The sequence below is a fragment of the Panthera onca genome, chromosome D1, assembly GCF_046562875.1.
Source record: "Panthera onca isolate mPanOnc1 chromosome D1, mPanOnc1 haplotype 2, whole genome shotgun sequence".
NCBI classification, from domain to species: Eukaryota; Metazoa; Chordata; class Mammalia; order Carnivora; family Felidae; genus Panthera; species Panthera onca.
In genome coordinates, this window is record NC_138348.1 from 110,395,420 (window position 1) to 110,412,426 (window position 17,007).

General features: G+C 40.3%; 1 protein-coding gene and 1 pseudogene across 1 annotated transcript in view; one reads left to right on the forward strand and one right to left on the reverse strand.

Annotated features, from left to right (window-relative positions):
- Positions 1-1,265: 1,265 nt before the first annotated feature.
- Positions 1,266-17,007, forward strand: part of LOC144613021 (guanylate cyclase soluble subunit alpha-2-like) — a 33,289-nt gene continuing 17,547 nt past the window's right edge. The window contains exon 1 of the mRNA XM_078433928.2: positions 1,266-1,321. Coding sequence (XP_078290054.1) covers positions 1,303-1,321 — 19 coding nt within the window. The 5' untranslated portion in view covers positions 1,266-1,302. The remainder of the gene's footprint in view (positions 1,322-17,007) is intronic.
- LOC132675760 (RNA-binding protein Musashi homolog 2 pseudogene) lies at positions 10,345-11,122 on the reverse strand (annotated as a pseudogene).

Sequence of the window (17,007 nt, forward strand, 5' to 3'; positions counted from 1 at the left end):
GTGCTTTTTAATGACTGGGAAATTCCTGGTGCAGGGAAAAAAATGTCCTTTTATACAAATGAGGTCATTCTGGTCTTAACTGGCCCTAGGCACTCTAGTTCCTGCGTTCTGTTCCACGTTTTGTGACCAGAGGTTATTGGAAGGGTAATCCCTGTGTGCATAGTCACTGCTTTTAGGGCATGTTGCCAAAGAGAAAGTTATCTTAGCTCACAAGCTTCCCAGCCAGTGCAAGAGGCCCAGCTCCCAGGGGTACCCGGCCAGTGACTGATAATGACTTGGTTTAGCTTGGCCGTGGGTTGAGTTTTTAAAGCACACTTTTCTTGTGCACTGGGATTTTTGTGTCTGCTGCTTCTTTAGATTTCTCAACAGCTCCATTGCTTCTCGATTCAGGAGTGATTTTTCTTGCTTGGGCACATTCTATCCACTGTGCTTTGATTCTGTGCTGAAGAGAAGAAACATCCATGCCAGCATGAGGCCTCCTGTTCATCTTCTTCACCCGGTGTAAATGAAAAACAGCTGTTGAAGGCATTTGCCCTGTACCCATTTCCTTGCACACTTGGAGGCTGATTCCTCCAAAAATTAATTTCTGATTTAGTTCTTACCCCAATTTCTTAATAAAGTCTATGTTCAGGGATCTTCGTGGCTACCTGGGTCAGAAACCTGAAGCCCAGGCTCTGTTGCCTAAATAAGTCTAAGAAAAATTTGTTGACCTGGGAGTAAGAAACTATCTTCAGCTCTCCCAGAAAGGCAAGGATTATACAATTCGGCTGGGAACTAGTTATGTATTTGCTGCAGACCCCATTTTGTTGCCCAGAGTACCTGTGGCCCCTCTTGGAGGCCTCAGCATCCTTGCTTGAAAACTCTCAAGTCCTTGAGGAGGTGAGGCTTGATCTGGGCATGGCCCTTGTTTCTTGAGTCCACCTCCCCTCCACTGCCCTCAAGGCCTCGGTTTTGTTGTAGACAACCACAATAAATGTTGAGTATTGTAATGAACCTAAGGGCTGGTGCAAAAGAATTGGAAAAAATATGGCTAGGAAATGCTATCACCTTTGAAATGCTGGGAAATTCGGGGTAATTGCTGAGTACCTCATATTACTTCCTGTGGAGAAAATACATGGCAAAATGCATAATGGGTTAATATTTTAAAGTGAAAACTTGTAGGAGATAAATCAGAAGCCCCATATCTGCCTCTGATGCTCAGAAGGGGAAAGGCACTGATTTGCTGATAATATATTTTTATTTTTCTTCTTCTTCTCCAGCCTCAGACGATACAGCAGACTCTCCAGAGGACACTGCAGTATTATGAGCACCAAGTTATTGGGTAAGTAAAACAGACTTTGGTCATTATTTGGGGAAAATTAAAGATAATTACTCAAACACAGCTGTTGAGCATGCGCTTTCCTGCCACCCAAGTCAGTCTTTACCAGTGGCTGTGGGGCAGAGATTCCTTGGGACCCCTGGATTGACTTCCTTTGCTTTATTTTTGTTTAATCCTTTTAAATGAAATTCCCTTTTGGTATTGCCTTTCCTTTTTAACTTTTCTTCTTCTTGTGTTCTTTCCATCTTCTCCTCCACTGAATCTCCTAATTGTGCCTTCGTAATACAGTCAGGTTTAATGGTACCAACCTGAGAGGCTTTAAATGGGATTTTAGAATCCTTTAGGAAAGTCGACTCCGAGTCATTATAAGCCTAATAGAGTTCAGGGAGAGGTATTGGTTTAGAGTTCCACATTCCACATTGTTCTTTAATCTTTCTTTCCTTGACATCATTTGCATACGGGGTAATATAAGAAGACAAAATCAAGGAACAGGAACTCAAGGCCTCACCAGCGCATAGAAGTTTAAAGTTACTTTAATCTGTTTTATAAGGGAGGATGACGATGGTAACAGCTAATTGAAGATTAGATGCTATGAATAAATGAGATAATTTCAGTGGGAGTATTCTGTAAATAGAAAGCTCCAGATAAGTGTATGGTTTACTTACAACTGCCTATGGCAGAAAGCAGTTGGAAATGCAGAAGGCTAAATTCACCTTCTGATGCAGTCTAGCTTAAAACAGAGGAGTTAAACTCATTGACATGAAAGACAGTGCATATTTATAATTCACATAGTTAATGTTGTCTCTGAGCTGCCATCATTTATTTGTATAAGATTGTGAGCACTTTTGAGGAGCTAACATTCAAATCCTAGTACCTTTTGAAAGGTCATCAAGCATCATTTAACATTTGGGGCCAATAGTCATTGCCCTGGGGATCGAGACTATATTTGTGGCTAGTAGGATGCACTGTGATTATTTTTTTAAACCAAAACAGAAGAAAAGAAGATTTAGTGGAAACATAATCTCGGTACCTAGTACAATACCATATGTTTTAAGTGCTGGATAATTATGTTAATTGTCATTTCAGAGGGAATTGCTTTGAAACCTTGTCACATGAGTACTCAAAAGTGTGGTACTAGGAGAAACATATTATTTAAACTCGTGAGATGGCTTTTAGTTTGAGGCCATTAGTGACTTTAAATGGTTTACCCTAATGGAGGCAAATGATGTCAAATTAATCTCTCCCCACATATTCTAAAATAAAACTTAATCACTCTCATTGGATTTGCTGCTTCCAAAGTGTGGTATTTGGATCAAATTAGTCAATATACTTGGCACAGTTCCTTGTATGTGGTGAGCACTACAACCTGTTTGCTCTTGTGTTTAGTGTCATTATTATTTTTTGAATTGTATTTAAAAAAATTTTTTTTTAATTTTTGAGGGAGAGAGAGAGAGAGAGAGTGAGTGAGCAGGGGAGGGGCAGACAGAGAGGGAGACATAGAACCCAAAGCAGGCTCCAGACTCTGAGCAGTCAGCACAGAGCCTGATGCAGCCTCAAACCCATGAACCGTGAGATGATGACCTGAGCCAAAGTCAGTCACCTAACCGACCAAGCCACCCAGGAGCCCCTGTTTTTAATATTTTAAAGAAAATACCAGTAACCAAAGACAAATCATTTCGTGGAATTGCAAATGCCCTCTTTTGAAATGAAATGGTAACTGATGAAAGGCTCATTTGTGAACTGAACTTACGTCTTCAGGGCACATTGGAGAGGGAATCTTGTAACTGTGATCAGAGTGGTTACCTAGACTATGTTACCATAATCAGGAGAAAATTCTTTTTTCCATTAGTAAGAGGGAGTTCTCTTTTATCTCAACCACTGCCTCACCTCTCTTGTTCCCTCTGTCCATGTAGACATAGCCTGTGGTTATTCTTGGTTTCCAAATAGTCTTTGGTAGTTCTGTTTCTTAGAGACAGTGTAAGGAAAACCGTGCATGTGTCTCTGATAAAGAGGCATCCTGATGTCCAGTTGTCTCCAAAGAGACCCGTTAACACATTTTCACCTGAGTGGGGGCTGCCTTCTGAGGACTTGGAAGTACCAGTGCCCGCTGCCTTTATTCGTGGGCACGCGAAAAGAAAGGAGATGTTGGTGGCAGTATTGTGACATTGGCCTTTCTTGACTTTGTCTTCCCTCTTCTCTTGGCCCCAGTGTCCCCACCCATCTCTCTTTCTTCCTATTTCTCTTTAATAGTGAAAAAGGAGAGCATCTATTATGACTAACATTTGAATTCAGTATTCACACCTGCCTGTTGTACTTCTTTCAAAGACACAAGGCTTTTTATCTCTAACTGAAAAGGAGTGTGTTTCTTCCAGTTAAAAGGATGTCAGGCAATTGGTAAAAATTGCTGAGTATTAGTTTACATGTTTCCGGCAGAGGGTGAGGTTGGGAGAGCGATGGTTTTCCAAATCTCTGAAATAGGGCTTTGCCCAAGGTTTTTCTTGAAGTAATTCAGCTTTAAGGAGCCTTGAGTTGGGAGGATGAATCCGGATGAATGGTAAGCCCGGGACGAATAATAAGCTAGCCCTCCTGGGGTTTCTTTTTTTCAAAATTGTAATTGCAGTGCAGTTAACATACAGTGTTATGTTAGCTTCAGGTGTAGAATATGCTTATTCTTCACTTCCATATATCACCCTGTGCTCATCACAAGTGCACCCTTCACCTGTTTCATTCATCCCCCACCCACCTCCCTTTGGGGGACCACCAGTGTGTCAGTGTATTCTCTGTAGTCAAGAGTCTATTTCTTGGTTTGTCTCTTTTGTTTTTCCTTTTGCTCATTTGTTTAGTTTCTTAAATCCCACATATGAGTGACATGATATAGTATCTGTCTTTCTCTGACTGATTTCACTTAGCATAACTTTCTAGCTCCATCCTTGTCCAGAAGGGTCCCAGCCCTTCTGTTGTGAATTTCTTAAGTCCCCTCTAATCACTAGCCTCCCAGCCTCCCTTTCTTGTCCTTTAAAACTGCCCTTGGATGGAACTGGAGAGTGTGATGCTAAGTGAAATAAGCCATACAGAGAAAGACAGATACCATATGTTTTCACTCTTATGTGGATCCTGTGAAACTTAACAGAAACCCATGGGGGAGGGGAAGGAAAAAAAAAAAAAAAAGAGGTTAGAGTGGGAGAGAGCCAAAGCATAAGAGACTCTTAAAAACTGACAACAAACTGAGGGTTGATGGGGGGTGGGAGGGAGAGGAGGGTGGGGGATGGGTATTGAGGAGGGCACCTTTTGGGATGAGCACTGGGTGTTGTATGGAAACCAATTTAACAATAAATTTCATGTATTGGAAAAAAAAAAAAGAGTATCATAGCTAACCAAATACTGTTTTATGGATAGAAGCGCTAAGCAGGCCTTCTCAAATAGGAGAGAACTTGAGCAGTACATCACCAACTAACTTCTGTTAAGGAAAAAAACAAACTACATGTTGAAATTTAATTGTTGAAATAATTCAACAAATTATGTAATGAGTTCTTACAGAGAACTCAGAGTGGCAGAAACCTTTATCCAGAAGATTATTAGTGACTCTGCTTAAATCTAGAACTTCTGTAAGAAAAAGTGTGCAACAAGTGATAGCCATAAATCACGTATGTTCTGTTTCCAAAAATAAGGAAGTTATCAGAGCGGAAGTGAGAACTTTGAGATTTCCAAGTCTTTTAATCTGTGGATCAGGTAATGTCTAAAATTAAAATACATAACTGAAAAGTAATAATTGGAACCAGCAACAACAAACTTGTGAGCACAAGAACAGGTTAAAATGAAAATAATATAGTATTAAGGTATAAATTATTTGTACTGTATTTTCTAAAGTTTTTGCAATAAGCTTGTGAGACTTTGACGATTGGAATAAAAACAAGAAAGATTTAAAAAAAATAAAAAAAAATAAAACTGCCCTTGGACCTGCTTTATTTATCAGAACTTCAGGACTACCTGCTGGTCCTTGATGAATTCTTACAAGTAGTTCACAGAAACTCTGAGGCTTTTTTAGTCTCTGAGATGGAGACATGAATGCAGGGAGCAGCTGTTGAAAGGCTCACACAGATGGAGGACGGAAGGGAGGAGCTCGCGAGCCTCTGTCGGGGAGACAGCCTCTCTGTGCCCCAGGAACTTTATCTTTAAACATTTGTTCTAGTCCTCAGCTTGTTCATTCTCTGGTTCACGCAGTTATTCAGAGACCGTTCAGGCTGCAGAAAGGAGGGCTCAAGTTATTCATGCCATGTGGAAAAGCTTCTGCATCCCCACTGTTGCCATGGTGGCTTCTGGCCTGGACACTTAGTCTTGTGCCTCAACGTTGTGTCCACCACAGCAAGGTAACTAATCAGATTAGATTATGTCCCCTTCTCATTTCAGCCCAATGGTTCTCACTTGTTAACGTGCATCAGAATCACCTGTGGGCTTGTTAAAACACAGAGAGCTGGACCTCACCTGCAGGACTCTGACCCCGTGTGTCCCATGCACTCTTGGAGCATTTCTAATGAGTTTCCAGATAATATGCTGACGCTGCTGGGCCAGCTATTAAACTGTGAAATCCTTGCTTTACACCATTTAATGGCTTCCTGTGATAGAGTAAAATCTGAACTTTGCCTGTGATCTGGGCTCTGCTTACCTCTCTGATTCCATCTTCTTCCACTCCCCCTTGTCACTCCCCGCCCTCCCTGCCAGGCGTCTGTGGGCTTCTCAACTCCTGCTTAGCCTCAGGACCTTTGCGCATACCATCCCACTTTCCTGAAATGGCCTGTCCCCAGATGGGTGCGTGGATTACTTTTTTTTTTCTTTTTTAATGTTCAGGTCTCTTTTTAAACATCGTTATCTTCAGAAAAACATGCCATGGCCACCCAATCTAGAGAAGCCCTCCATCCCCCCCTTACATCTCCAACCCATATATTTTGTATTCTATTCCTCTCTGGTATTCCTTTTCATAGAACTTATAATAGCCGATGTTATCTTGTTTATTTATCTAAATTACTTTCTTTTCTGTAATCCCATGCCTCTGTAATTTCTTGGTACATAGGAGGGACTAACATGTTTTTGGGGGGTCATTGGGAAGTGTGAATAAATGAAAAAGTTGCTCCCTGGAGGTATATACATAGAAGTATGTGTCTAGTGGATAAAAGAGTAGATTATGCTTGGAAGGGGGCTTAAAATGAGGGGTAGAAATAATCTCCAAGGTTGATTACAATTGTAGTATCCAAGAGCCTTTCCTGCATAGCATAAATTTTACTGATTTATTTGCTTAGTTTCTCCTTTATGCTTAATGTTCTACCACTGTGTGTCAGTCTTACTTTGTCGTAAGTTTCTTATTTTTAAATTTTTTAATATAAACTCTGCACAAGCACACTCACCTGTCCATACAGCACAGTCTTCTTCCCTCAATATGAGGAAAAGGGGCACTGAGTGTACATCTTTGTATTAGTCTTTCTGTAACTCCAGCTTCTAGGGGCTGGACTCACTTCTTGGACAGTGTGGTGGAAGGAACAATCAGAACCAGAAGGGGTAAGTAGGGGACAGGCCGGGATCGCCGTCAGAATTGAAAGGCACCCCAGATTGAGGAAAGTCTGCTTTATGATGACTTTCTCCCTCTGATGTCATTGTTGCCATTATGTTGTGTTCCTCCTGGTCTCTGAGCAGAGGGCTGAGAAAATGCTTTGGGAGGAGACCTACCACATACCAGGTTTCCTAGATTTAAAGTCTGATTCTGCCTTTGAATGCTTTAGGGCACATTATGTAACAAAAATGGGCCTCAGTTTTCTCATTTTTAAAGTGGTAATAACATACTGATGTCCAGAGTGCCACCCCCAGCCTCTCTCCTCACGTTTGTGCTTCATGACTCCCCCTGGTCTGTAACTCACCAAAGTGGATTACCATGACAGTGCTGACAAGGCAGAGATTTCTTTTTTTTTTTTTATTTTTTTTATTTTGTAAAATTTACACCCGAATTAGTTAGCATATAGTGCAACAATGATTTCAGGAGTAGATTCCTTAGTGCCTCTTACCCATTTAGCCCATCCCCCCTCCCACAACCCCTCCAGTAACCCTGTTTTTCCTCCATATTTATGAGTCTCTTCTGTTTTGTCCCCCTCCCTGGTTTTATATTATTTTTGTTTCCCTTTCCTTATGTTCATCTGTTTTGTCTCTTAAAGTCTTCATATGAGTGAAACCGTATGATTTTTGTCTTTCTCTGACTAATTTCACTTAGCATAATACCCTCCAGTTCCATCCACTTAGTTGAAAATGGCAAGATTTCATGCTTTTTGATTTCTGAGTACTACTCCATTGTGTATATATACCACATCTTCTTTATCCATTCATCCATCGATGGACATTTGGGCTCTTTCCATACTTTGGCTATTGTTAATAGTGCTGCTATAAACATGGGGAGGTGCATATGTCCCTTCGAAACAGCACACCTCTATCCTGTGGATAAATCCCTAGTAGTGCAACTGCTGGGTCATAGGGTAGTTCTATTTTTAGTTTTTTGAGGAACCTCCATACTGTCTTCCAGAGTGGCTGCACCAGCTTCCATTCCCATCAACAATGCAAAAGAGATCCCATTTCTCCACATCCTTGCCAACATATGTTTTTGCCTGAGTTGTTAGTGTTAGCCATTCTGACAGGTGTGAGGTGGTATCTGAGTGTGGTTTTGATTTGTATTTCCCTGATGATGAGTGATGTTGAGCGTTTTTTCATGTGTCAATTGGCTATCTGGATGTTTTCTTTGGAGAAGTGTCCATTCATGTCTTTTGCCCATTTGTTCTCTGGAATATTTGTTTTTTTGGCTGTTGAGTTTGATAAGTTCTTTCTAGATTTTGGATACTAACCCTTTATCTGATATGTCATTTGCAAATATCATCTCCCATTCTGTCAGTTGCCTTTTAGTTTTGCTGATTGTTTCCTTCGCTGTGTTGTAGACTTTTATTTTGATGAGGTCCCAGTAGTTCATTTTTGCATTTGTTTCCCTTGCCTCCAGAGATGTGTTGAGTAAGAAGTTGCTGTGGGCAAGATCAGAGAGGATTTTGCTTGCTTTCTCCTCGAGGATTTTGATGGCTTCCTGTCTTACATTTAGGTCTTTCATCCATTTTGAGTTTATTTTTGTGTATGTTGCAAGAAAGTGGTCAGGTTCATTCTTCTGCATGTTGCTATCCACTTTTCCCAGCACCACTTGCTGAAGAGACTGTCTTTATTCCATTGCATATTCTTTCCTGCTTTGTCAAAGATTAGTTGGCCATACGTTTTTGGTTCAATTTTGGGTTCACTATTCTGTTCCATTGATCTGAGTGTCTGTTCTTATGCCAGTACCATACTATCTTGGTGATTACAGCTTTGCAGTATAGCTTGATGTCTGGGATTGTGATGCCTCCTGCTTTGGTTTTGTTTTTCAAGATTGCTTTGGCTCTTCCAGGTCTTTTCTGGTTCCATACAAATTTTATGATTATTTGTTCTAGCTCTATGAAGAATGCTGGTGTTACTTTGATAGGGATTGCATTGAATATGTAGATTGCTTTGGATAGTACCAACATTTTTTTTTCTGTGATAAACTATTTTTCTACCTCAGTTGCTTAAAGGGGGAGAAAAATAAAACATCATTAGGGAGAAGCACAGATAAACTATTTACAGAGATGAAGAAAATTCACAATGGCTGTAACGTCTGCAAGGCAAGAATACTAGGACAAGTTCACCAAAGCAAAGCAATTCATAGCAAAACAAAATACAGGGTGGGGGAGGGGGAGTCATACAGATATGTTTAAAAAAAATAGCACTCATGAAAAAGCCTGCAGGAAAATCAAAGGAGGCTAACCAATTATTACATCAAGCATCTTTAATGAGATGAGCAAAACTACACAGGTTGGTTCTCAAGGACAGTGACATTCAAACAGATGGATCTGCTCACATAAAAAAATATCCAGTGGAAACATGTCGGTCATTTCTCACAAACTATGCGCATAAACAAAGGGACGACTCTTGAAGGTCCTGCTGTGCTGTACTTCAATCTAAGAGAGTGGGGGTATTTTATTTCAAGTGCAGAAATGGAGGGGATCAGAATCATGGGAAAAGCAAGCCCTTCTGGGGAGGTGACCATCAGGGGTGCCAATCAGATCAGAAGAGACCCTCTGTGTTCTGTCCCCTCCTATGTCAGTGGGCCAAGGGGCCATGATGCCAACAGGGAATTTAAGGCCAGGGTGGGCAGGGAGGTGAGAATGGGGGTTCTGGGGAAGGAGGGGCCCGGCATGGATCTGTGCCCACAGTGCCCGACACACAGCAGTGCCCAGGTGACTCCGCTGTCCCTTCTCAAAGACAGATGTACATAAGTTATTGGCAATAGCCACGGATGGACTGGCCCCCAAAGACAAAAACAACCAGATAATGCTGGTTTTTGAGATATAGTTTTTCTTCCAGATTCAGTTCAATTAGTATTTACAGGAATAGGGTGTGTGTGTGTGTGTGTGTGTGTGTGTGTGTGTGTGTGTGTGTTCACTTTTGGTAATGTCCACTACAGGACATAGGTGCTCCAAGTCACAAATCCTCAACCCCCGTGAGCCATCAGCACTAAAAGCCCACCCCAAGGAATGCCCCAAAAAACTTATTTGGTCAATATTCAAAGTAATTTTATTCCTGTTTCCTGGACTCCCCTGAGGAGGCTCTACAAAGTTTGTAAGAAGTTTCCCTCTGGTCCTGTTACATTCCAGGTGAGGGTGGGAGGTTGGGGTAAGTAGGAAGAATGTTCACGCTGGGTACAAGAAGCAAAATGCCAGGAGACTGCACAAGAAAAAAAATTTCTTTTTAAACTGACTGAAGCAATGAGGACATGAGTCTTTTCTGAGAATTAAAAAAGAGTAAAAGAACATTGGTTCAAATGGGCAGCTAAGACACTCTCAGCAGGCATGGACAGTGGCGGGGCTGGCCCCGACCGGGACTGTGTTCTCTGTCTAGTAATGGTAGCAAACCCCACTTTGTTATGCCTCTCTTAAGATCTAGTTGATAAAAATTATGTGAAATTTATGTGAATCTTGTGAAATCGGCAAATAGTCTGGGAACTGACAGTCATAGCTAGGAGCAAATACAGGGTAGCCATGGCCATAGATAGTCACAAAGTTGGGGTAGCCTAGCATTCCCATGCCAAGCATGAATGCGTCCATGGTGTAAGGCAGTCCCCGGGCCTGGCCTCTTGTCCCCGGTGGGAACATAACTTCCCTAGGCTGAGCTTTCTTACATTCCACCATTTTATTATTGATTTCATGGAAATGAATCCCACAGACTTTTTCTACATCTTCATTCTCAAACGTAACAAAGCCAAACCCTCTGAGCCTTTTGGTCATCTTATCAAACATCAGCATTGCATCCTCCATCTTGCCAAACTGCTCAAAGTACTGTTTTATGTCCTCCACCACCATGTTCGCAGATAATCCGCCTACGAATATCTTCTTTGTTCTTGTGACCATCTTGGGTTGTGCCCCACGAGGAAATGCAACTTTGGGGTCGATCATCTTGGAATCGAACTCATGGTGGGTCTGACTTAATACTTCATCTACACTTGCTGGGTCTGCGAACGTGACGAAACCGGACTCGGGAGCATTTCCTAGTGGGATCTCTAATGACCATACGTTCTCTAATTTCTCCAAATTTGCTAAAATAGTCTCTAAGGCTATCTGGTGACGTCTGCCAGCTCAGTCAATCGATAAACATGTCACCGGGGTCGTGCTGGGAGTTGTGGGCACTGCCGGAGGTGCCTTGGCTCCCATTTGCCTCCATAGTTGAGCCCCCCCCCGCCCCCCACCCCCAAAAAACCGAGCCCCACAGGGATCGGAGCAGAGCCGCAGCTGGCTACCAGCGCGAGATCTCCCGCTCCCTCCTCCCCCTCCTCCTCCTCCCTTCCTTGGGCTCCTCCCAATCTCTCAGCCAGTGACGGAGCACAGGAAGCCACACACGTGGGCTCCACTGAGCTCAGCCTGGCTGCTCCACATACCCCCCCCATCCCCACCTCTCCCCCTCCTCCTCCTCACCCCCATCTGGGTAGTATCAACACTTTAACAATATTTGTTCTTCCTATCCAGGAGCATGGAATATTTTTCCATTTTTTTGTGTGTCTTCTTCAATTTCTTTCATAAGCTTTATACAGTTTTCAGTGTATAGATTTTTCACCTCTTTGGTTAGATTTATTCCTAGATATTTTATGCTTTTTGGTGCAACTGTAAATGGGATCAATTCCTTGATTTCTCTTTCTGTGCCTTCATTGTTGGTGAATAGGACTGCAACCGATTTCTGTGCATTGCTTTTATATCCTGAAACTTTGCTGAATTCATGAACCAATTCTCGCAGTTTTTTGGTGGAATCTTTTGGGTTTTCCATATAGAGTATCATGTCATCTGCGAAGAGTGAAAGTTTGTCCTCCTCCTGGCCGATTTGGATGCCTTTTATTTCTTTGTGTTGTCTGATTGCAGAGGCTAAGACTTCCAATACTATGTTGAATAACAGTGGCGAGAGTGGACATCCCTGTCTTGTTCCTGATCTTAGGGGGAAAGCTCTCAGTTTTTCCCCATCGAGGATGATATTAGCGTTGGGTCGTTCATATAAGGCTTTTATGATCTCCAGGTGTGCTCCTTCTAACCCTACTTTCTTGAGTGTTTTTAATCAAGAAAGGATGCTGTATTTTGACAAATACAAAATTTCTTTCTCTGCATCTATTGAGAGGATCATATGGTTTTTGTCCTTTCTTTTATTGATGTGATGAATCACGTTAATTATTTTGCGGATATTGAACCAGCCCTGCATCCCAGATATAAATCCCACTTGGGTGTGGTGAATAATTTTTTTAATGTATTGTTGGATCCGGTTGGCTACTAATCTTGTTGAGAATTTTTGCATCCATGTTCATCAGGGAAATTGGTCTATAGTTTTCCTTTTTTGTGGCATCCCTGTCTGGTTTTGGAATCAAAGTAATGTTGGCTTCATAGAAAGAGTTTGGAAGTTTTCCTTCCATTTCTAGTTTTTGGAACAGTTTCAAGAGAATAGGTGTTAAGTCTTCCTTAAATGTTTGGTAGAATGCCCCTGGAAAGCCATCTGGCCCTGGACTCTTGGTTTTTGGCAGATTTTTTATTACTAACTCAATTTCCTTACTGGTTATGGGTCTGTTCAAATTTTCTATTTCTTCCTGTTTCAGTTTTGATAGTGTATATGTTTCTAGGAATTTGTCCATTTCTTCCAGATTACCCATTTTATTGGCATATAATTGCTCATAATATTCTCATATTATTGTTTTTATTTCTGTTGTGTTGGTTGTGATTTTGCTTCTTTCTTTCGTGATTTTATTTGGGTCCTTTCCTTTTTCTTCTTGATCAAACTGGCTATTGGTTTATCAATTTTGTTAATTCTTTCAAAGAACCACCTTATGGTTTCATTGATCTGTTCTACTGGTTTGTTTGGTTTTTTTTTTGTTTTTTTGTTTTTTTTTTTTTTTTTTTTGGTTTTGAGAGCATTAATTTCTGCTCTAATCTTTATTATTTCCTGTCTTCTGCTGGTTTTGGGTTTAATTTGCTGTTCTTTTTCCAAGTCTTTAAGGTGTATGGTTAGGTTATGTATGTGAGATCTTTCTTCCTTCTTTAGGAAGGCGTGGATTGCTATATACTTTCCTCTTAAGACTGCCTTTGCTGCATCCCAGAAGTTTTGAGTTGTGGTGTTATCATTTTCATTGACTTCTGTACACTTTTTAATTTCCTCTTTAACTGCTTGGTTAGCCCATTCATTCCTTAGTAGGATGTTCTTCAGTCTCCAAGTATTTGTTACCTTTCCAAATTTTTTCTTGTGGTTGATTTCGAGCTTCATAGCGTTGTGATCTGAAAATATGCATGGTATAATCTCAATCTTTCTGTACTTACTTAGGGCTGATTTGTCTCGGTATATGGTCTATTCTGGAGAACGTTCCATGTGCACTGGAGAAGAATGTATATTCTGCTGCTTTAGGATGAAATGTTCTGAATATATCTGTTAAGTCCATCTGGTCCAGTGTGTCATTCAAAGCCATTGTTTTCTTGTTGATTTTTTGATTAGATGATCTGTCCATTGCTGTGAGTGGGGTGTTGAAGTCTCCTACTATGATGGTATTACTATCGATGAGTTTCTTTATGTTTGTGATTAATTGATTTATATATTTGGGTGCTATCACATTTGGAACATGAATGTTTACAATTGTTAGGTCTTCTTGGTGGATAGACCCCTTGATTTTGATATAATGCCCTTCTGCATCTCTTGATACAGTCTTTATTTTAAAGTCTAGATTGTCTGATATAAGTATGGCTACTCCAGATTTCTTTTGTTGACCATTAGCATGATAGATGGTTCTCCATCCCCTTATTTTCAATCGGAAGGTGTCTTTAGGTCTAAAGTGGGTCTCTTGTAAACAGCATATAGATGGATCTTGTTTTCTTATCCATTCTGTTACCCTATGTCTTTTGATTGGAGCATTGAGTCCATTGATGTTTAGGGTGAGCACTGAAAGATATGAATTTATTGCCATTATGACGCTTGTAGAGTTGGAGTTTCTGGTGGTATTCTCTGGTCTTTTCTAATCTTTATTGCTTTTAATTTATATATATATATATATATATATATATATATATATAATTTTTTTTAATCTTCTCTTCCCTCACAGAGTCCCCCTTAAAATTTCTTGTAGGACTGGTTTACTGGCCACAAAATCCTTTAATTTTTGTTTGGGAAACTTTTTATCTCTCCTTCTATTTTGAATGACATCCTTGCTGGATAAAGAATTCTTGACTGCATATTTTTCTGATTCAGCACACTGAATATATTCTGCCCCTCCTTTCTGGCCTGCCAAGTTTCTGTGGATAGTTCTGCTGCAAACCTGATCTGTCTTTCCTTGTAGGTTAGGGACTGTTTTTCCCTTGCTGCTTTCATGATTCTCTCCTTGTCTGAATATTTTGTGAATTTGACTATGATATGCCTTGTTGATGGTCAGTTTTTGTTGAATCTAATGTGGTCCTCTGTGATTCCTGGATTTTGATGTCTGTGTCTTTCCCCAGGTTAGCAAAGTTTTCTGCTATGATTTGCTCACAGAACCCTTCTACCCCTCTCTCTCTCTCTTCCTCTTCTGGGACCCCGATGATTCTGATGTTCCTTTTTAATGACTCACTGATTTCTCTAATTCTTAAATCATGCTTTTTTGCCTTATTCTCCCTCTTTTTTTCTGCTTCATTATTCTCTATAAGTTTGCCCTCTATATCATTGATTCTCTGTTCTGCCTCATTCATCCTTACCACCACGGCATCCATCCGTGATTGCAGCCCAGTTTTAGCATTTTTAATATCATTCTTGCTATTTTTTACTTCTTTTATCTCTGCAGAAAGGGATTCTAATCTATTTTTGACTCCAGCTAGTATTCTTATTATTGTGATTCTAAATTCTGGTTCAGACATCTTGCTTGTATGTGTGTTGGTTAAATCCCTGGCTGTCGTTTCTTCGTGTTATTTCTTTTGGGGAAATTCCTTCATTTTGTTATTTTGAAGGGAGAAAAGGAAGTAATGAGGTAGAAACATTAAAATTTAAAAAATAAATTAAAAAATATTAAAATTAAAAAAATTTAACACACACACACACACACAAATTGAATAAATGATGCAAGATCCTAGGTGTGTTTTGGTCTATGTGTTGAAAGTGGTTTGACAGATTAGATTAAAAAAAGGGGTGGAAAAAGAAAAAAAAAAGGAAATTTTTTGAGAATTTGAAAAAATGAATACACTGAAGTGGACTAAAATAAGATGATGGAGGTACACTAGAATTTGAAAAAATATACACAGAAGTAAAGAATATAGTAGAAAAAAAACTAAAGAAAAATATTTTTATTAAAAATTAAAAATAAATGTAAAATTTTTCATTTTCTGTTTAAGAAAAAAGAAGAGAAAATAAAAAGAGGAAAAAGATAAAGAAAAAAAGGAAAAAAGAAATCATGAAAATTTGAAAAAATACACTGTATTAGACTAAAATAAAATTATGGAAATAAAATAGAATTAGAAAAAAAATTACATAAAAGCAAAAAATATAGTAATGAAAATTAAATAAGAATATTTTAATAGAAATTGAAAATAAAAATGAAGTATTCCTCTTTGTCCATTCAAGAAAAAGAAAAGAATTGAAAAAGAGAAAAAAAGAAAAAGAAAGAAAAAAAAAGGAAATTGCTTAAAATTTTTAAAAGGTGAATACACTGAATTAGACTAAAATAAAATTATGGAAGTAAAGTAGAATTTGAAAAAATTTACACAAAAGTAAAAAATATAATAAAAATTAAAGAAAGATACTTTTAATAAAAATTGAAAGTAAAAATGAATTATTTCTCTTTCTCTATTCAAGAAAAAGTAAAGGATTGTAAAAGAGAAAAAGGAAAAAGAAATAAAATTGAATAGATGAACCTGCTAACAGATTGAAGTAGGACTGAAATTGCTTCATTTTCTCCTAAAAGTCAGTCTATGTAAGTCTTTATAGTCCATAAATTAAGCTAGCGGTGAGACTTGTTTCTTGAAGAGCAAGGTTGGCCCAGTTGGGCAGGGCTCAGTGTAATGGCTCAGTTCTCTGCTAGATGGTGTTGCTAGCCTACTGAGGTGGATTGTTGTGGAGGTCGTAGGTGGGCATGCGCAGAAGCAGTGAAAATGGCGCTACCCAGCTACCCAGTCTGTTCTCCAGGATCAGCAGTTGTGCACGCATCCTCTGTCTTCAGCTTTTGCCCACTCCCTGCTTTTTCACTCTCTGTACCAGACCCCAGGCAGTACCTCTCTCCCAAGTTTTGTCTCAGATGCGGCTGTTTTCTCTGGCCCCTTATTTCTGAAGGACTGCATCTTTGACCCATTCCAGCCCTCTGTGGGAGGGTCTCACTGAGCAATGGCCGAATGAGTAGTGGCCAAATATCGGCAACACCCAGAAACGCCCACTGAACCCTATTGTTGCCTGTGCCCCAAGACTTCGGCCAGCTGCCACCTGGCCCCAGAAAATGTTTGGGAGATAGTGTAGCAGCAGTGTTTCAGGGATGACGGAAAATCACAACACACATCTGGCATCAGGCTTTACCCTTAATGAACTTGCCCCAGCACCAGCGAATGTGGCCACCTTCTGGGGTCTGTTGGGACCAGGTGGCTTCAACAGTCTCTACCAAATGTTCTTCCAGCAGTGGAACCGCTTTTCCCCATGTGGCCCAAGAACCTCCTGGACCCCACTCTGTTCCTGGGGATTTGCCCTTCCCACCAGAGCACTGCCAGGTATCGAGGTGTAGAGCTGCAGCCTTTGTGCTCCCCTTGTTTACAGTCTTAATGGAATTTAAACACTCTCCTTTCTCCTTTCTCCCTGTTTAGTTTAGTCCCTGCGACTGTTTCCAATTTTCCACTTTCTCTCCAGCTACTTTTGGGGAGGGGTACTTTTCCTGTATTCTCCCCCCTTCCCCAGTTTCCATCCTCTCTCTGTCCACAAAAGTGATTCCCTACCTTTTGCAGCTTCTCACTCCCCAAGTTCATTTCTCCGCACCATGTACCTGCTGAATTCTGTGGTTCAGGTTGTGCAGATTGTTGTGTTAATCCTCCAATCAGTTTTCTAGTTGTGTAGGGTGGTTTAGTGTTGGTCTGGCTGTATTTCATGGA